This window comes from Cupressus sempervirens, chromosome 7 (assembly GCF_028749045.1).
Source record: "Cupressus sempervirens isolate cs-2001-9-10 chromosome 7, ASM2874904v1, whole genome shotgun sequence".
In the NCBI taxonomy this organism is placed as follows: domain Eukaryota; kingdom Viridiplantae; phylum Streptophyta; class Pinopsida; order Cupressales; family Cupressaceae; genus Cupressus; species Cupressus sempervirens.
Genome location: NC_143124.1, coordinates 846,473,047 through 846,495,770, shown reverse-complemented (window position 1 = coordinate 846,495,770; position 22,724 = coordinate 846,473,047). Strand labels below are relative to the sequence as shown.

Below are 22,724 nucleotides of genomic sequence, written 5' to 3'. Positions count from 1 at the left end.
AAAATTAAAAATACTTTCCCAAGTTGGCTCTCTTAAATGTATACTCAAGATTTGGTATAGAAGGATGTATTCCCTCTTCATTTTTTCATCCAACATCTATCCATCCAAGAGGTAACATCTACCATCTATGATCATATAAGCATTAAAATTATTTTCAAGAGCATTCAAGGAGTTCCTTTTACAACCCATTAGAGATGAGATACCTTGCATTAAAGGTTCTTTTAAGGAGCATCAAAGGAGTTCCTTTGGGAGATTTATCATCAATTTTCCATACTCAGGCCACAACCTTTCAAAAAATGGCTTACTCCATTGGTGATAGTGGAGCTTGTTATCAAGAGAGGGTTTCAACATTCATCCTACTTCTACATCCAATTTTATTCAAAAGTACATTCAAATCCTCTTGAACTAATCAACTTGGTAAACCATGTTCATTGTATTTGATTGAGAAATCCTACTATTGTGAGGTAAATTTGTTCATTTACTTTACATTTCCAAATTTGTAATGACTATTTCAATTTTAATTTCACGGTTAATTCCTAAAATAGGGTTTAAACAAGGCAACCCCCCTTCCCCTACATGAACAAAAAAAAATATTTTTTCTTACTGGTTATAGGTTTTGAAAAGCACAATAGAGTACAAATTAGGATACCCACTTTGGTGAATATTTGAGATTGGAAATCAGCACTGCGATTGGGAACAAAAGGACTAGGATGTATTTCTTCCCCATCCTTAGACTAAGATGCATTCCTTCTCTTTCCTAGAGACAAATAGTTTTTGGATTGTGTAGATCTCATTGTTTTAGGTTTAGAAGTAGGTCTATTTACTATTAGAATAGTAGAGAGACCAGAAACTCCAGATCCAATTTTTCATTCACCTTTTAAGATTAATCTTTATTTATTTTTTAGAAAATTTACTTTCTAGATCTATATTATTTAATTTCAAATCATGCCTTCTTTCTACTTTATTTCTTACATTTTCTACAATTAGGGTTTTTAGGATCTTGCATTCTTTCTCTAATTCTATAACCATTATATATATTTTTCATTAGTGCTCCTTTTTCATTTGGATTGCATTAATCTACTTGGATCTAATAAGATTAGAGTCAGAATTGAAAGAATCTATCTCGTCAATTCCCCTTTGAGCTATAATGTCACAATGAATATGAAGTAATTGAGACCTTTTCCATTGCTTCATATTTCAGCTTATAAAAAATGAATTAGTGAGAGAAACTTTTAATTCCTCATGCCTCAAATTTCCAATTAATTCACTCCCAGTTAACTGGACATCCTAGGGCCATAAAAAATTGTGAGTAGTTATTATTTATAAAATTCTAAATGGGTTTTAAATGATTTGTGAGCAAATCACTAAATCAAGGTACCTCCTTTGTAAATTGGCTTTGCCAATCATATTGTTACATTGAGAAAATATTAAATAATGTCATATGATCTTGTATGATCATAAAATTAAATCAAGAAAATTTAAAGGCTAAACTATTAGTTGACTTTTCCTTAGATTTAAATAATATGCAACTTTTTTTTGGACACATTTTTGGACTTGTGGACATTTGTGCAAAATATAGTTGTCACATTGAATTGGTGAACTTCTTTAACTTGTTAAAGTTGTTGAGCATAGAGCTCAAAATTATAAAATATTTCCAAAATTATTTTCCTTCATTAATCACCCTTTCCTTCACATTTGCATGCATATTGAACTTTTTAAACTAATTGAGCCTATTGAGTTGATGGAACCAGTTCAAGAGGTTAAATTGTTGTAAGGGTTTAATGAATTATTCCTTCACTTAGCCTAATTTTAAAACACAAATTTAAAGGAAAAATTTTCATAGAGGCATGACATGAAAATAGAGGGGCTCGACTCCCATTTTACTAGGAGGTGATCATACATGATTATATTAAAAGAAAAAAAATGGGGGCACCATAAGTAGTCTAATAGTTATATAAAAAGAGACAAAGCCATAGTAAATTTTGATGCAAGAAGTGACAAAGGTATATTTCTTGGTTTTTCTACCAAAGCCAAATCATATAGTTAGTACAAAAAATGGTTAAAGAAGTTAGTAGAAAGAAAAAATATAAGGATTTATAAAAGCCTTAATAACTTAGCAAGAGCTAGTGGATATGAACATTAGAAGGATAATAAAGATAAGAGATTATATCAAAAAGTGCATAAAAGAATTCCAAATGTAAAAGAAAGTGTGGAAGATAAATGCTATGGGGAAATGAATAGAGGAGTTATGACAAAAATAAGAATTGAAAAAGATTATATATTCTTGGTGGCACATATTAAGCTTGACAATGTAATAGAAGCATGTAGCTATGACCATTGGATTGAAGCAATATGAGAAACAATATCATAGATTGAGAAGAATTACACATGGGCTCTTGTTCCCAGGAAAAAATACAATAATTTTATTGGCACAAAATGGGTATTAAAAAATAAGATAAATGAAGAAGGAGAAGTTGTGAGGAATAAAACAAGGTTATTAATATATGAAATGGATTGATTATGATCAACCATTTACAATAGTAACAAAATTGGAATTAGTTGACTATTCCTAACATATGTAGTTCAAAAGAACATAAAAATTAATTAAATGGATGTCAAGTTAGCATTCTTAAATTGCAAGTTAGAATAAGAGGTACACATAGAGAAACTTGACAACTTTAGTGTAAGAAATAACCAAACATGCTATTTCTATTGAGTAAAGCAATGTATAGACCAAAGAAAGCCCCCAAAGCTTGATATTCTCAATTGGAAAAGTATCTTCTCAAACTTGGATTCAAAAGGTACTATAGATAGTAATATATAATTTAAAATTGATAATAAGAATATTCTAAGTAAAAAATTAATTTTGATGATATTATCTTTGGGGGAAATGACAAGTTGTCATGTCCCCTTTTCAAAATAATTAAAAATGATAAACTTTGCTAAGGCAGGCAGGCTCCAAAAAGGTGAAGTTTCGGCAAAAGGGGCTAATCTTTGGAAACCAATGGACTAATAAATAAAAAATATTATTAAATTATATTTTATTAACCTCTCTTGGACGTGAGTTAGGGTTATGCCCTCTTTTAAGGGGTTTGGAGGCATTTTGGGCTCATTCCAGAACTTGATTTTTGCTCATTTTCTTTGTTGTTCTTCAGAGGCTGCCAAACCTGTGGAGAAGGAGACCCAAGAACGTGAGTTTGCAGGTTTCTAGGAAGGCTAAGGATGAGATTTTGAAGCCATTCCATGTGCATGCTCATGCAAAGTTTTTCTTTGTGCTGAACAATGCAGATTTGTGGCTTTCAGGGTTTTTTTTGGTATGAGTTTGGTGTTTTCAGTTGAGTATTTCATATCAGTTTGGGTTGCTTCTGTATTTCAGACTTTAAGATGTTAAAATAGAGCTGAATATATGTATTGAGATGTGATTAAACTTCTGAGATAGTTTATTAGTGTTTTTGTGGTGTTTCCGAGCATTTTTGTGTTAATTTTGGGAGCCCGATGAGCATAGTTTTTGTCCTACATTTGTGAGTTGTTGTGTAAAGGCTATATAGATCTGGAAATGTCATTTTTTAGGCTGTTATGCTACTGAAATTTCTGTAAAAATTTCCATTTTCAGATTTATTAATAATTTGTGAAGTTGTGAAGTTTTTTTGGCACTATTTTGGACATACCCGATTTGGGTTTATTTGAGAAATTGGTGGATCTTTGTAATATTGGTTGTTTGGTTTTAAAAATCGGATTTGAGGCTTGAAATATCATGTAAAATCAGAAAAGGGACATTTCACAAGTTGAGTAAGAGTTTGCACTATAAATTTGAAATGAATTTGAGATGTCCATGATAATAGAAATACAATTATTTGTAGGACTATAAGTCTCACAATCAAATAAATGAATTTTCATGACTCAAGGTAAGTAAGTGAGGGAATCACTATGAGAATTTGGATGGATGAATCAAAACTAGTTGGAATACCCATGATAATAGGATGCAAATTATCAAGAGATAATGAGTCCCTAAAGTTAATCAGTCAAGATATAGATCAATGGTTGGTGGAATTATATATTTGACTTATACAAGAAATGATTCCATAAACATAATATGTCTTGTTACAATATTTCAAGGGGATCCCAAAAAAGATCATGAAGCAATACTCAAAATCATATTTAGATATTTGAAAAGAACTATAGATTATGAAATGTGGTACCCTAAAGACATTGACTTAATATTATTTAGATATATTGATGTTGATTGGAAGGTGATATTGATGGAAAAAAGAGAACAAGTGGTGACACATTTTTTTTGGGAAGTAGACCAATCTAAATAATATATAATATATATACTTTCTCAGTGACTTCCTAAGGATAAATTTGAGTATCTTAGAGGTAGGTTTTGGATTAATGTAAAAATAGGTTTTGAGGGGACCGTAAATCCCATACATCAACTAATCAAGATAAAGAATTAAGTTCAACATGATAAATAGGATTTACAAGGACATGAAACCTCAGATATAAAGCATTACAATTCATAAAATAAATCCCTAAAGGGGAACACCTTATTTTTGTTAAAAAGATAGAGACTAGCAATATCGACTAGACATTATGACTAGAACTAGAAATCTGAACTACATGACATGCCAAAAACACCCACAAAATGTAAAAGGTAACCAATACCCCCTTAGACAAGCTCCTTCACTACTTTAGCCTAGTTCATACCAATGTTAGCCACTTCCTTAATATATTCTTTAGTAATTGGACCCAAGCTTGCCTCAATAGCCTTCTTAGTGCTATATTTGGTGCACTCACTGGGACCCCCACTAAGAGAAACAACCATTGGAGAGACAATCTCATCCACACTTCTGCTTTGCAAGTTATCATTAGCTACACATAAGCTTGAGGTAACCATATTCAGGTTCTGCTCACTATTCTTTACAAGCTGCCTAAGTTTAGCCTCACAATCCAAGAGCTTTCTTGAAATGTCCCCAACCTTTGCTTGTACCTTCATTCTTTTTTCCTTTTCTGCTTCCAAATTTCCTTGCATATCCTTGACTATATTTCTTAGAGAATTTATTTCATTATAGATCCATGTGTCAACCATGAGTGAGAGGTGAACATGCATCTTAGCCTTATGGAGAAACACAAGATTACCACCCCACACCTTCCTAGCCATCTCATCGGGGTCATCAATTGCATAATTAATAGTCTCACCATTTTGTCCCATGTTTAGATCCTCTGGCCTAGTGTCTATGGTTCCCTCTAATAGACTCTTCTCATTCTCAACATATCTTAAAGGTAGGTTAGGGGCCATTAACCCTCCCAATTAGAACTATTATACAAGAAGTTGTATACATCTTGTACACTTTAAAAAGAAAAATCTTACAATTAGATTCATGTATAGAGGATTCTATTCAAGGTGATCATTACACATGGTAATAAAAACATTTTAAGAAGACATACAAGGAATAAAATAAAATAATTTTTGATCAATAATTTAAGGCATTTCAAGTATGGATGTGTTTGGTGACTCTAAGTTGGTGATACACATTTGCATTGATGTTAGAGGGGGAGAGAAATAACATGTAAAAAATAATAAATATGGGAGATAAATGTGAAAAAATGAGTGAAAGTATAACTAGAGCAAGATATACCCAAATGAGAGATGTGAAGACAATAATTTATCGAGAGCGAGTTTATATACTTGCACATAAGAAAGAGTTTGAATAAAGAAGAGAAGTGTACATACAAGAGGGAGAAAATAATGGAGAGAAGAGTATGTGGTAATATTGGAACTAAGTAGAACGTTTTCCTAGGGGTAGAAGTGATAGAGAAGAATTGAGGTAACTAAATAGAGTTAAATAAACTCTAAAATATATTGTAAATACTATTGGTAGTACTATTGGTTTTTGATTGCATGATTATTTTCCCCATCACTAGTGCCAAAGGGTGAGATTATTGGAAAGTTGGATGTTTTTTAATTTATTTCAAAATGTCTATCATTTTATGTGAATATGTTTATAATATTAAATTTTTGATATCTATTCATACATTTTACATGTCTTTCATATAGTATGAAAGTTTGTTCAAAATTTTTTCTAGTGACAAGGAATGCTTAGATAAGTGGCGTAAGAAATTTATTGAAGATGAGGAGTCACATGCCTCATGGGATAATGTAGAGGTTTTCTATATGCTTCCATGTCAATTTTCAAATATTGACATGGTCATTTGGTTAAGTTATGATGTCATAGATAAATACTAGTTATTTTACTATTTTATATTGTGATAAAGTTGTAGAGATCAAGTTTTTTTAAGAGTACATGATGAGATCTTTGGCTCCATAAATGGGGATGTGTTAAAGAAATAGAATGTGTCTTCCATTTAAATGGTTGTGACTTTGATAATTCATAAGAAAGTTACAAACATTTTAGTTGAAGATAACAATGTTATTGAGGTGGAGCAAGTAATACTCATAGATCCAAAAAGTATTATTAATTTGATTTTTCTGAGCTTAAAGACTCCTTAGCATGATCTAGGTTACATTGATCAAGATGACCAAGTACAATAAATTTGAAGAGTCTTATTTTCTAGGATGACATGCTAAAGAAAGATGATAAATGGGAGATTGGTAAGACATTTTCAGATTATGATTATGATTATGATATAAAGGTTTTAATGATGGATCTAAGTAATGTTTGGCAAGTGCATAGTAATCCTGATAATTGATTTTTGTGATGAGAGATGGATGTTGGAATATTAGGATTTTTTTGACCTAGTTCTTTATAATATGATAAATTAGGGTTTAAATTATATGGTCATGTGTGCACTAGAGTTTGGATGATTGTAGAAGGTAGAGGTTTCTAGTGAAGCACTTTTACATATATATTGAGGGTTGGATTTATTGTGGGAGTGGAAGAAACAATTTAAAAAAATATATAACTATACTAAATTGGAACTAAATAATGCATATTGAGATGCTACAATATGGCTCATGTAGTATGAGATTGGTGTCTAAAATGTGTAAGCTTTTGAAATTTGATTGCAGGTCAGTATGACTTCTTTATGGTGGGTGCCCAAGGCTAATTGAATAGTGAACTTTAGGTAGTTTTTCTATATGCATGCGCATTCCCCCTATTAAAATAAGATATATATTTCTAACAAGGTAGTAGTCTTATTATGGGTTTCAATCCCACTATGGTTTTCATCCTATTTGGATTTCCATGGGTACAAATATTTATGTAAAGTGAGGTGATGATTTATGATTTATGCTTTACATTCTACAAATAAAAAATAATATTTATCTAATTAAGGGTTCATAGTTTTAAGGGTTTGAAGCTTCAAGTATTTTTGCGGACCAAATTTTCACTACCTCCTCTCGTCTAGTTGCTCTCTGCCTATTTCAAACAACGTATACCATATACTTTTGGATAATCCATAATTGTTAGGAACCAAATATTTGATTCCAATAGACATTTTCAATATTTGATGCCATTTTTTTTCACCTAAATATATCATATAATATCTGATATTCATAATTTCTAACAAAAATGTCAACCTTGGGATTTGCTTCGATATTTTTCTAGGACATGCCAAAAATGTAAATTGATCCAAAAAAAGAAGAAGTTTAGGAGTCTTCCTTAATTTTCAAGAATTTTCCCATGTAGGTGATAAAATTTTCATTTCCCAATTAATGAAATGAAAAAGGTATGCGTGCAAGATTGTCATCTTTCCACCAATATAAATTATACCTTACATTGAATTTAATATATAAATTTTATTCCTTTTCTACTTGAGTTACAAGTAAAGTCATGTCTAATGGAGTGATTTAAAAACATAGATATAATTTTCAAATCATATCACACCTTTTGAATTTAAAATATTCTTCACATAGTACAAGATTAAAAAAAAATTCCATAAAGTTTCGACCAAGTTATGATGGTCAAATATTCAAGTTTTTAAAAATATTTTAAAAGCACTTAAAAATTGGTAATTGATCATTTATTTGGAAAAAAGATTACAAAAAAAAGTGTCACATTCAAACACGAGTCTTTTACTTAGATTAAAAGAAATAACAAATATAATGTTATGATTGAGGTAAGGGTGGTTATTATTACTATGCTGAAATCTTTAAATATCATTGAATATATTTTCTTTTTAAGATTAACTAGTATCTTATAAATACTTAAACTTGATAGACATTCTATTCTTATATAATGTTTGAAAAATGTTGAACATCTATTTAAATTTTTATGTCAAGTTGTTGAACTTTATTTTTCTAAAATTTTATTGCCACTTAAGGCTTAGTTTGGCCCATCATGATCCAAAACATGCATGTATACCTCTGACAATAAAAATACTCTCCTTATTAGGGTTATATAATTTTTAGAAACTACATCTTAATAACATTCTTCTTTAAATTCTCCCTCTAACTCTATCAATATGCCCATAAAGAGTTCAACAAAACTAAATGCATTAGGAAAACCATTTCACTAATGCATATTAAGGACTAGACTTACCTTATTACTAAATGTATCATTCAAAAATGGAAGCACCCATAATTTTTAGACCTTAAATATCTTGGATAGATCTTTTCTCAATCAACTCTTTTTCCTATTCTATTCCACGTCTTGCATTTTCATCTCTGTAGTTTTTGAGACCTCGATGGTAGCTCTTTTTGGGCCAACCCTAGTTTGACCCATTCTAGAAAAACTCAATCTAGGTTGACCTATTATAGAATATGACAACCAAGGTCAACCTATTCCCGAGGGACTTTAGGTCTCATAACCATTTTTGTCTTGAGTTTGAAAATTTGGAAATTGGGTGACCCTATCAGCTTGCTTTATTTTCGCACCTGGAAACTATTATAAAAGGAAGCCTACAAACCTCATTTTTATATCATTATCATGTGAACACACATGTAAAATCATTTAAGAACTCAAGATAGGATATTTTCTAATGCATTTCAAGTATCTATCAAGTATTCAAGTAATTCAAGATTCGAGGATCTTTTGTGAGCATTTCCTCTTCAAGATCTAGCATGTTGTTAGCCATCAAGAGAGAAAATATACATTATAGAATTCAAAATCTTCTTCATTGATTAATAGTTACATCCATGGATCCATGATGTGGTTTTGGTAGATCCATTTTATTTGTGGAGATTTCTTAAATCCTTCAATATTGCAAGATCAACATTGCCAATACACAAGCATTGCAAAATCCTTATTGACAAGGGTTTTAACTTGAAAATGGTGTTCGTATTTAAATTTGTATTTATTCCTTTCATGTTTTACATTATATTTCATTTCAAGGTTGATTCCTCAATTTAGGACTTGACCAAGGGTATCACTTCCTCAATAAACTAAATCAAAATTTCTTGTGTATAGGAGTAGGATATCCAATTTGTGGTTACAAATCCTAAAAATAATCCTTGAGATGTTTTTGAAGTTGGGTCAACTTTTCTATAGTGTTATGAGAACATTGCCCATATTCCCATAAAGTGTCCATAAATTTTACCACCAAGTCAACCTATTCTTGGAGGTATGAGAAAAATAGTCTTTTGTCATGATCGCAGATTTACACTCAAAACTTTAGTCACAGTTTTAGATCTATGATTTTTGGAGTGAAAATACATCTTTTATCACACATTTCAAGGTAAGTACTTCATCATTCATTCCACTTCTTAGCATAGACCTATTTTCATATTTAAATTGAGATGATTTGCATAGATTAAGAACCTAGATTTACCTTACTCTTGTCATTAAATCAATTAGTTCAATTCACATTCACATTAAATATCTTTAATCAATTAATATTGCATGAAAGATGAACTTCTTGTGTACTTTCTTGATATAATTTGGATTTAGCATTGACATCGCTTCATCCAACTTGGATTTTTCTAATCTAATTGGAGTTATATCAAGATTTATGTTCGGAAGCCCCTCTTTCTCTCATATTTAATGTTTAATGTAATGGTTTGTCAGTGAATTTACCTCACATAGTTTACATCATTAAACTCATCAAAATCTATCCATTTTTCACCTACTAAACACTAAAAGTCTAGGAATCACATGAAAAGGGAGTCATTATGCCTTGGTTATGAATCAAAAGGTTCTTCAAAACATCTACTTCTGACATGTATCCAACTTCGTATGAATATCATGTACAACATTTAGTTTCTCTAATGTCATGGACATCTAAACAAATCTCCACCATTCTCTAGTCATAGTTCTATGGAATCAAACTTATCAATTCATTTTGTTGCATAAAATGTTGAACCATTATGTATGCAACACCCATTCAATTCTTCATTTTCATTATCCTTAATAATTTTTTCCAGTACAAAGTGCCTTGTTGGCAACTTTTGAGAGCACGCTACTCTCAACCTTATTTAGAAAGACAATATTTTTAGAATATTGATCTTGTGGTTCATCACACAATTTTTTTTGCATTATCCTCATAATAATGCATGTCCACCCTACTAATTTTTTATCAAACATAGCTCCTTGCATGAATGCCATGAGATATGTATTTAATGATATTTCATTGTATGATTAACCAAGTTAGCATCTTCCTCTAGATCATATCTATTTTTCCCTTTCTTGCTTTATTTGGTATGCTTATAATTTATCTCATTTGAGAAACACATTGATGCTAACACTAACAAAAATAGATATATTAATATCATCTAAGTGCCTAGTCCACTTATAGCCTTTGCTAAGAAATATTCAACTAATTTTCTTGACCAAATATTTTTCAAACTTTTCCATAATATAATTCATATATTCCATAATTTAATCTTCAAATAAAAACATTTTCATAATATAATTCATATAGAAACCTTATCAAACAAGAAACAGAAAAAATACCACCAACTCAATTTATGATCCTATCAATCTTTGACTCAATATATTGTATTAAATAATCCAATTCCCTTGTCCTATCTATGGAACCTTCACACCTTCTTGTGTAGGTTAAAATTCTCAAGGGGACATTCTTGTATACCTCCAATTACTTGGTTTAGTTCTTATAAGTGCCCTATCAAGTTAAGTGGGATAATACCATTTTCCTTTTGGCTTTAATTGCCAAAAAAATTGACATGCAACTATTAGTTGTGCTAGATAGGATTTGAGGTTTGTAAGACATGTAATTGTTAGAGGCCATCATTCTGCCTATAAGCATTTTATGAATGTCCCTTTCATGTCATATTTATCATTGAAAGAACATATTCCAAGGCTTTTCGAGATGGTGAGGTAGAATTAAAGGAATTCAGAAAAAATATGAGTCCCATTTTACACTTGGCCTTAATTGTCACATTGAAACTAAGTTAGGAACTCTTGATAAATCAAAATTCATTAAAAAACTCTCACATGCTACTATCAATGACGTTAGACAAAATTTGGCTCTAGAGGGTATATAATTATTGTTGGCCATAAATTTGGCTACACTCATTCTGTGAATACCCTTCCCTATGTCATACCTATCATTGACAAATCACTTTCTAAGGCTTCAACAAATAGTAATGCAGAATGGAAGGAATTGGAAAGAATATGAATGGTGCAATAGGATAAGATAGAAATATTTAGATAGTGCTTCTAAAATTGAACACAATCCATTGCTACATCCTTATAATTGGTATTCGTATTGCAAGTATTTTATGCCTCATTATGATTTTCATTTTCTAGCCCTATATTTTTAATTATCAATTTACAATTATACAATCTTCCTATTACTATACTTGCTAGATTTCAATTATTAAAACCCTTGTAATAAGTACAATGTAACATTCTAATTTTGTAGCGGGCGCACTCTTTTTCATTTGTATTATTCTAGCTATTGAAATTGTAGTCATACACAATATTGTAGTAAATGGAAAATAGGAAGAGAAAATTAGATGTAAGACAATGTCACATTGATTTTAATAACCGTCAATTCTATCATTTCTATTTATATTGGAGTGTATTTATCCAATCCAATTACCATCTTTTTAAAGGGTGCTCAAGTTTTGCACCCAACACAATTCATTATTTTCAAAGATGATTGACATTATGAGCAATTCCTTGTCCATTCTTTTGTCCACTACTCAACGTGGTTCTTCAACCATAAATATCCCCAACTTCCTCAAGGATTCCAAAACCTACTCAAATTTCTTCCACAAAATTATTATGAATAAGTTGTATATGTTCTTCTTCCTTTATTGGGTTTTGAATTCAAACCTCCAATCAATTTTGTAGTTTGACAAGTGTTACAATATTCAAACTATTAGTCCGATCCCAACCTTGTTTCCCAACTCTTCAATAACTCTGGCAATTCATCCAATCAACTAGTTAAGTTATCCTTACCATAATTATGTAGAACCATCAAAAAAATATAAAACCTAGTTATTCAATGCCCACCCACAAACACACAAGTGTGAGTTATTTTTTTCTTATCCCCACAATGAAATTTTCCTATTGTCACAGTTTTATAATATCTCTATGCATTCCATATGCACGCATTCATTAAATAATTTATTTATTTATTGAGATAGTAGTTCTCTTGATGACAAAAGAGAAGATAGCTCTTACGTCAAGCCTTTAAAAGAAATATTAAGCATGAGTTATAATGGTTATAGTAGAAGGTGGTAGAGAGTCTATTTGGATCGGTTGTACCATTGCTATACATTAAACAAGAAGTTTGTTTTCGTTTTTTTTCCAAAGAAGTTGAGTGAGATTGAATTCTACTCCATCTTGATGGCTTTCATAAGCGACCACTCTACTCAATATCTACATCATCTATAACCTCAGCACTCCCACCTGCTATCAACTTTCCATAATAGCCCTTCTAACTATGAATAATAACATTTTAATTAGCACTCAAGCTATGGTTTTAATTGCATAATTATTTGGTCTCCATGCCTGCAAACTAAGTTTCTGCCATTTCTATGTGTCTTAAACGAAGTTAGAAACCTTGTATTCGACATTTACTTGGCAACTACTGAGTAGTTGATTGCCTTGAATAATATCTGAGTAAGGCTGCTATTTGTTTTGTTTTGAGTCAGACGTATTTTAAAATTACTAAATATTGTGGTTTTGGATGTGCTTTTTCAACCGCACAAGAATATTATTGTTGTTGTTGAACTTGCCTAATCCCTTGCATTGAATTATACTCAACGTCAGATGATTAACTACTTATTCTTTGATAATATTAAATAATTGGAAATCTTCACCTAGCTATTGGAGTTAGCCAGCAGCCATTGTCCTTCTCCTTTTGTAAAGCTAGCAGCCCAGATTTATCCCACAGATGAAAGTAATTCCTTTTTATGCAGGAAGATTTATCATGCAAATATGGCCACTTGCTATCATATTATATAAGAAAAATGAAGCTTCTTTATCGAAATATGAAAGTCTGAAGAGTTTTAGAATGCAGGGTTCATTACAGCTGCAATTGTATATGGAAAGTTCTATTTCTAATGTGGTTCTATATGTGGGCATGAGTGTTTTCTGATTGAGAGCACAAATGTTTGCTGAGACTTTTAGATTAGATTGTGTGCAAGTTTTTCGATTAATGTTTTTGATTGCAGTCCGTGATACATCATCAGGATGATAGAGAGTTAGAGAGACATCAGAGATATTTCGAAAGACTTCTAGACGCTTACCTGGTTTGAAGAGGTTGAGTGTTCTTTCGGCACTGAGGTTAAGGTATGCTATGTTTCATTGCATAGAGTAAACCAGCTTACAAAGGGAGGGTCTTTATACACTCAATTAACTTAAATGCAAATTCTATTTGCACAGGGGTTGGTGCAGGGTTGATTGGATCAGGAGAACACTGATAGGCAGAGGAGTGTGGTTGAGTTTTACCATTAATGGAGTTCTTGGGACACTGGCACTTATCCACGCACACGGAAGAGCACTCTTTGGACCTTTAAGTACCCAATTCAATTACATTTTAAGATTAGGTAAGCTCAGGAAAGCGTCTGGTCCCATTACAGAGAAGCCATTAAGGTAAAACTCAATTCAATTACATCTTCCCTTAAATCTCTAGGTTGGTGAAGGGTTGATTGGTCCATAGGCAGGGGAGAAGATTTTGGGACATTGGCTAGAAGAGCATTAACTGGACAATTGGATACTATTACATGTTCAGATTAGTTAAGCTGGCAAACTGTTCAGTGCTTCTTTAGGGATTCGTAACAAGAGCTTAACTCCTTCTCATGTATCATAAATTGAGTGGTTGTATCGGACACTAATAGATTGATCTTTTGATACAACAACAACCCCATCTAATAGAAAAAATAACTCAATTGAATTGCAATTTTTTTCCACCTCTAAATCCTTCTGTTCCATTGCCAAGTTAGCTCACTACCCTGCTACATGAGAGTAACTGTAGCTGAAGATTGAAATCATTCAAGCTTAAACATTTAGTATTGAAACAAGTGAAGGTTAGGGTTTTTCGCCCAGAGCCATAGAAATCTAAATTTCAAGTCATAAAAATGAGTTCGGATCCAAGAGGTTCAAATGGCCGTTTTGAATCGAGTGCATGGCAGCCTTCAACCAAGCCCAATTCGGCCTTCAGTCCCCCTGCCATTGGACTCGTAGCAGCCATAGCAGCTGCCTTCTTGATTGTGACCTATTACAGATACTTTCTCAAATATTGCAAGCCATGCCTCTGGACAATTCCCTCCCGCAGCCGTAATGAAGTTGTTGTGCAAGATGCTGATGGCATGCAGCTTTCCGGGTCACAGAATTTCGGCCTTGATGAGGCTCTCCTGAAGAAAATACCCATTTGCAGGTACAAAAAAGGGGAACATTCAGCCCTCATGGAAGGAACAGAGTGTGCCGTTTGTTTATTAGACTTTGAGGAGGATGAGTGCCTCAGGATTCTGCCCAAATGTAGCCATGCTTTTCATATAAATTGTATTGATATGTGGCTTAAATCCCATGCCAATTGTCCTCTCTGCCGATCTAATGTTGTGGGTTCTGATATGTCCATAACCATTCCTCCGCCTCCCGCTCCTTCCCCTGTTTTAGAACACTCCTCTGTTATAATTTTCATCAATAGTGTACAAGAAGCCCCACAAGCCCATTACAACAATGCAGCTGAAGAGCAGAGGGAGGCTGTTGAAGAAAATAATGGGCTGCCAGAGGTCAAGAGTTCGAATTTGGAGAAAGAATCAGAGGCAACTGGTAATAATTGTACTGCCGTATCCAGCAATTCAGAAGCTCTTGAACATGAACCAATGCAATTACAGCCTTTGAGAAGAGAAGGGCTCTCTGGATTGGAGCATTATAATGCCTTCTATGGATCATTATACGCTAGCAATTCTACATTCAGGTGCCATAGACAGCATTTGAATGATGGTCTATTTGTATGACCTTTGATCCAAATTAGACAACGAAGCTCCAGTAATAAGTCCATTGTGCATTGAACCATTAGCAGACTTAGTGAGGATTCCGACACTCTTCTTTCCCTGCAAAATAGCGTTCATTAGAAATTGGAGAGAATAAAGATGATGTAAACAGGAGTCCGTGGCAATCAGATAGTAAATAGTTAGGAAGTGATTGTGAATCCTTTGGAGGAACATAGTTTTAAGGTTATGTCTAAATATGTTACTCTTCTTTGCTTTCATAAAAGATTGATAAAATTAGATGTTAAGATATATTTTTAATGAGAATGGAAAGGTGGTATCTAAGTTGATTTCGTAATGATGTTTTTATCTAATGCTTCTTTGGTTTGTTGGTGAAGTTGAACAGTTTTAAATAAGTCCACTAGAAATCAAGTTTGTATATATTTTTAAATCTTAATTATAAAAATTCTTGAACAAATATCAAGAAAAGAAAGAGAACAAAAATAAAAATCCAAAAAATATTAAAGTGAGAGAAGAGAAAGAACATAGAACTTTGAATGTGCACCAAGTTAACTCAAGAAACAATTTTTAGGATAAAATATAGTCTACAAAATTTAAATAAAAAAACAATACTTATCTTTTGACTCAAAAAATGTTATCAAAATTCTTTTTCAATTATGGAAAACTTCTTTCAAAATCTTCTTTATTGAGCTCTACCCTTTTCTAATGCAAGATTACAATAAACTTCTTTGAAATTTATGCTATATGATTTTGAAGGGTGAGTGTTAATTATGTATATTGTGAAATAAGCTTTTCATGGAGATTCTCAGTTGGCTAAAATTTTAAGTCTGTAGAGTTTGATTGTAATGCGATAGGTATGACAATTTGTAAGAGCTAAGTTCCTTCACATCCACCTTTGGATGATGGTTCTTGCTTTGATGGAGGCAAAAATAACTAGAAGAGCATATTGAGATTCTTGGGCTACCATCTCTTACCTCTCTTAGTCACTTCATCATACAATTTTTCTATTACCATGTTTTTTAGTTAACGTTGTTTTTTTTCAATTTGAACTTCAAACATTTCGGGGGCTTCCACATATAACACTTACTTGAAATGGTGCAATCTAGATTTTCCTTTTTTTTTTATTGATATAAATATGTTTTTCATATGTAGGGTGATATATCTGGTGGTTGAAATTGACTTCAACATGTCTTTATGGGAATGAACTTTGGTGGGCAGTTTCTATATCTCATATCATCATCCTTATCAATTGTACTCAATCAATTGAACTAATATCTATATAATGACACATGGGTATGTGTAGGATCACTGTGTGCCAAAAAGTGGCGATGTGAAAAATATGTAGTCTTGAAATGTCTTAAAGTGTTTCAAAATCTGCTTTGACTTTTTTTCCCACCCATCCTAATACCAAACCAAAAATGTAATACCTTGCTTTATTGGGTACCCGATTTGAGAACGGGTATTTGATTTGAGAATAGGTACCCAATTTCATAAAGGGTACTCGATCTATGCGCCCAAATCATGGTCCAAATTCAAATGTAAAGGGAGTGGGGACCAATTCTTAAGTTAAATACTGATATTTATTTGCCAAACTCAAAGGTGGGGACCAATTTTTAAGTTATATTATCCTAGTATAATATAGTTATAACATAATTGGGGGGGGGGGGGGAACCAATTATTATATATAGTTACTAAAATTTATTATATAGTACTAAATAATTAGTTTATATATAGTTAGTACTTATTATATATTATTATATAATTATAATATCATATATATTATAATTATATATGTTTATGTATTAGTAACCTAAGTTAACTATATGATGATGTATGTTCCTAGGGGCCCCCCTAGGGACACATATGTTTTTTTCCAATGAGTCCAAAGGGGTCATGGGATACCCTATGACTGCTTTCAATCCATTATACAAAAACATGTGTTCCTAGGGGTCATAGGATGCCTGGGGACATACATCTTGTGTTACAATGGAAAGGGGTTATAGAGTGTCCTATGACCCCTTTTGACCCATTAAATGTGAACATATGTTCCCAGGGGTACTAGGACCCCTATAGACATATATGTTGCGTTCTAATGGGTCAAAAGAGGTCATAGAGTATCCTATGACCCTTTCAACCCATTACATGACAACATACATTCCTAGGGGTCATAAGACCCCTAAGAACATATGTTGTCATGTAATGGGCTAAAAGGGGTCATAAGGTATTTGATGACCTCTTTTGACCCATTGAAACACAATATGTATGGCCCTAGTGGCCCTAGTAACATATGTTATCGTGTAATGGGTCGAAAGAGGTCATAGGATTTTGACCCATGGAACACAACACACATGATGATAAGGTCCTAGGAACCCTAGGAACATATGTTCTCATGTAATGGGTCGAAAGGGGTCATAAGATACCCTATGACCCCTTTCTACCCATTGGAACACAAGAGGTATGTCCCCAAGGGTCCTAGGAAACCTAAGAACATATGTTTTCATGTAATGGGTCCAAAGGGGTCAAAGGATACACTATGACCCCTTTCTACCCATTGAAACACAACATGCATGTCCCTAGGGGCCCTAGGACCCCTAGAAACATATGTTGTCATGCATTTGATTGAAATGGGTCATATGTTATCCTCTAATCCTTTTCAACCCATTTGAACACAACATGTTTGTCCCTAGGGTAATTAGGACCCACAAGAACATATTTTGTCGTGTAATGGGTTGAAAGGGGTTAGATAATATCTTTTAACCCCATTTGACCCATTGGAACACAACATGTATGTCCCTAGGGGTCCTATGAACCCTATGAACATATTTTGTCATGTAATGGGTCAAAATTGTCATGGCATGCCTTATGACCCCCTTCTACCAATTCAAACACTGTATGTATATCCCTATGGGTCTTAGGACCCCTAGGAACATATATTGTCATATAATGAGTTAAAAGGGGTCATAGAGTATCTTATGACCCCTTTTGACCCATTCAAACACATGATGTGTGTCCTTAGGGGTCTTAGATGATGTATGTCCCTAGGGGTCCTAGGTCTCATTCAAACACATGATGTATGTCCCTAGGGGTCCTAGGCCCCATTCAAACACATGATGTATGTTCCTAGGGGTCCTAGGACCCTTAAGGACATACATCATGTGTTTGAATGGGTTGAAAGGGGTCATAAGGTTCCCTACGACCCATTTTGACCCATTAAATGATAACATATGTTCATAAGGGTCCTAGGGCACCTAGGAAAATACATCATGTGTTCAAATGAGTCAAAAGTGGTCATAGAGTACCTCATGACCCCTCTCAACACATTATATGACAACATATGTTCCTATGGGTCCTAGGACCCCTAGGACATTAATTATGTGTTTGAATGGGTTGAAAGGGATCATAGGGTAACCTATGAGCCCTTTTGACCCATTAAATGATAACATATGTTCCTAAGGGTCCTATGACCCCTAAGAACATATATCATGTATTCTAATGAGTTAAAAGGGGTCATATAGTACCCTATGATCCTTTTTGACATATTTCATGACAACATATGTCTTTTAGGGTCCTAGGACCCCTTGGGACCTATTTTATTTGTTTGAATGGGTCGAAAGGGGTCATATGATAACCTATGATTCATTTTGATGCATTTCATGACAACATATGTCCTTAGAGGTCCTTGGACCCCTAGAAACCTTTTTCATTTGTTCAAATGGGTTGAAAGGGGTCATAGGATAACCAATGACTTCTTTTGATGCATTTTATTACAACACATGTCTCTAGGGGTTCTAGGTCCCCTAGGGACTTATTTCATTTATTTAAATGGGTCGAAAGGGGTCATAGGTTATGACCTATGACTACTATCAATATATTTCATGACAACATATGTCCCTAAGGGTCATAAAATCCCTTCAGGCCTAATTCATTTACTTGACTGGGTCAAAAGGGGTGATAGGATAACCTATGACCCTTTTCGACACATTTCATGACAATATATGTCCATTTTATTTGTCCCAATGCTTTTGACACATTTTATGATAACATATGACCCTAGGGGTCTTAGGACACCTAGGGACATATTATGATTGTTTATATGAGTTGAAAGGGGCCATATGATAACTTATGACCCCTTTCGCTACATTTCATGACAACATATGTCCCTAGAGGTCCTAAGACCCCTAGGAACCTATTTAATTTATTTGAATGGTGTGACATGGGTCATAGGATAAGCTATGACCCTTTTTGTTGTATTTCATTACAACATATGTCCCTAGGGGTTCTAAAACATATATCATGCATTCAAATGAGTTTAAATGGATCATAGAGCACCCTATGACCCATTTTGACCCATTACATGACACCATATGTTTCGAGGGGTACTAAGACCCATAGAGACATTTATCAAGTGTCTGAATGGGTCAAAAAGGGTCATAGGGTACCCTATGACCCCTTTCAACCCATTATCTGACAACATATGTTCCTAGGGGTACTAGGACCCCTAGGGACATACATCATTTATTTGAATAGATAAAAAAGGATCATAAGGTACGTTATAACCCCTCTTGACCCATTATGTAACAACATATGTTCTAGGGACATACATCATGTGTTTGAATGAGTTGAATGGAGTGATAGGGTGCCCTATGACCCTTTTTGACCCATTAAATGAGAACATATGTTCTTTAGGGTCCTAGGACCCCTAGGATCATATATCATCTGTTCAAATGAGTCGAAAGGGGTCATAGAGTACTCCAAGACCCCTTTCAACCCCTTATGTTGAAGTTCTTTCTGGTAAGGAACATATCAGGTGGTTTAAACCTAATACTAGGAAACAAAAGACAGGGTCAAGCCTAAGGATTAGCTAAATCCTATATTCAACAAGGCTAAATCTTAGTTTTGGGCCAATGTTAATAGAGTCATCAGGACACACTTCACTTTAGGCTCTGCAGGGCCAAGGTGGGAAAACCTTAGGGATTGATCTTATTAACTTGATACTCTTCTCTACAAGACTATCCCCTATAGCAGAAATGGTCAATGTTCTTCTATGATTTGCTAATAAACTTCTTGATTAAAGTAGCTAATTATAACCAAAGAGAAAGTAGATGCAAATAAGTAATGACTGATAGTTCTAGTTCTTTAATACATAAAAAGGTAAATTGATATTTGATTAAAGATTTGGATTTCAACATAACCTAGGTATGAAACAACATAGAACATGTAACCTCTAAGTTGACCAATCCCTTATCCATTGGGTATTAACTAAACCATAACATACACATGGACACCTGAAGTATACTCATATATCTAGGCATTTGATCTATCTATCTAGCTTGCAAATAGACATCTATCTTCATAAAACTCTCATACTTATTGTAATATCCTCCTGGTGAAAATTGCAACCCTGTCAAGGTATATAAGCATTTACTTGGTTCTTTGTTCCAATAGAAAATCTATCTAGACATACAACCTTGAGGGATTACAATTGAGTTTAAGCTCTTTGTTCTTAAACAAAAAACATTATAGACAACAAAAGAAGGAGATGAGAATCAAAATGAAACAAGAAAATGAAGCTCTTGCATTAATCTCATTGAAACAATTACATCATCTATATATCAAAACTTAGAAAATAACACCATGGAATGACTGTATAAGATAATGGTTAGAAGAAAATTACACTACTACTATTCATAACAAAAGAAATACTGAGAATGATGCCACAACAGTCAGGATATTCTCTAAACCTAGAACCCTTTTGGTCTCACAATAGTGAGAAAATCTCAAATTGGAACCTGTATAAAGAGAAAAGAAGAAGATATAGACAAGCAGAAGTTTTGGAAATGCCATCTAATTTAGACATCTGTCCCACTAAAATTTTCTTCATTCTAATGTTGTTGAAATTGATCTTGTTTATCTTCTTGCAACGAAAACAATAAATGTTGTAGAAATATTTGATATATCCCCCTAAAGTAATCAACAAAATATCCTTGAAGAAAATATTAGATACACACCAAATCTAATCTTGATTTTTCACTTTAGCTTTTGTCATTAAATTCAACTGTACTGTCAACAAACTCTTCATTGCTTGCAACTTCCTCTAAAACATTCAATTTTACCTTTATAGCTGCACAGGGAACTTGATCATATCAAAATCCGATCTAATCCTAATATTACTTCATCTGAATCATCAAATCTATATTTGCACTAAGGATGCCCCAAAATCACAAATATATGTGCAAAAACCAAATGCAGAAATGGAAAGTTCATCTTTTTCCAATTCTAACAGTATATTATAGTGCATATTTCTAATGAAAATGATACCTCTACAGTCCATTTGAAATTCTAGTCCTCGAGCTATGAACAGAGTTCAAAATCAAAACTTTAAATGTCCATATAGTTTAAACTATATAACATCATTAAATTTATTTAAATCCTTCAAATTCAAAATCAATGCACATCTGGGAACATTTTAAGTTTAATATTTCATCCTTATCTCTCCAATCTACATGTGCCACTTGTCAATTTCAAATTGGTTATCTGCTTGGGTGGCCCCACTTTCCTATGCATCTTTTGAATTTTGAATTTAAATCTTTCCAACCTTATGATGTCGCGATGCTATAGAAAATCGTAACATATCAACAATAAATTTATCCATCTCCGGTCCTACGCCAATCTCCAACTTCATAATATTGTGACATCAAAATTTACATCTCCTAAACATATGATCAACCATAACATCACAACTCCATTTTTATTTCCTCATGATCTCTTGACGGTCGTAGTATTGGAGCTCCTCAACTTTCTTTCTATGATGCTACGAAGTGACTCCCAGATGTGCCACATGGCATATCTTTCTCAGCATGTGTTAAAGTTCAAAAATTTTTAACCTTGGCTGCTTCCACTAACCATGTTGGGCCCCTCTACACAAGGCTTCCTTTGTTTCTCAAGTGGATGCCTTTGAGATACTTGTTAATACACACTTAGGCTTATAAACTCAAATGTTTGCCACCACTTGCCCAATGCAGGACAAACCAATCATGAAAACATCCTATGCCTGTAGGTGGTCTTATTTTACTTGTGGACAACTCCCCTTACATGCTGTGGCTGTGGGCCTCTGCCTTTGGCATGGACTATGGCCATGGTGTCGTCCCCTGCCTCTAAACTCTCTGCTTTTTCCCTACACGAGGTGCTTTCTTACTTCTTGCAAACTCAAGCATTTGCTGCCCCTTTGTCCTTGCTATGGGCTGTTCCTTTTTTTTAAGCCATGGAAAACCATTCATCTACATGGCGTGGAAACAAAACATCTCCTCTTCTGATTCCTTGTTACATGTGCCACTTGTCAATTTCAAATTGGTTATCTTCTTGGGTGGCCCCACTTTCCTATGCATCTTTTGAATTTTGA

At 33.4% G+C, this 22,724-nt stretch overlaps 1 protein-coding gene across 1 annotated transcript; it reads left to right on the top strand.

Annotated features, from left to right (window-relative positions):
• The first annotated feature begins 13,195 nt into the window (after nucleotides 1-13,195).
• On the top strand, nucleotides 13,196-15,662 carry LOC149550066 (E3 ubiquitin-protein ligase Os04g0590900-like). The gene is made up of 2 exons (XM_089793207.1): nucleotides 13,196-13,661; nucleotides 13,755-15,662. Exon 2 carries the CDS (start codon nucleotides 14,450-14,452, stop codon nucleotides 15,329-15,331), a length of 882 nt encoding a protein of 293 aa, XP_089649333.1. The 5' UTR covers nucleotides 13,196-13,661; nucleotides 13,755-14,449; the 3' UTR covers nucleotides 15,332-15,662.
• Nucleotides 15,663-22,724: the final 7,062 nt, after the last annotated feature.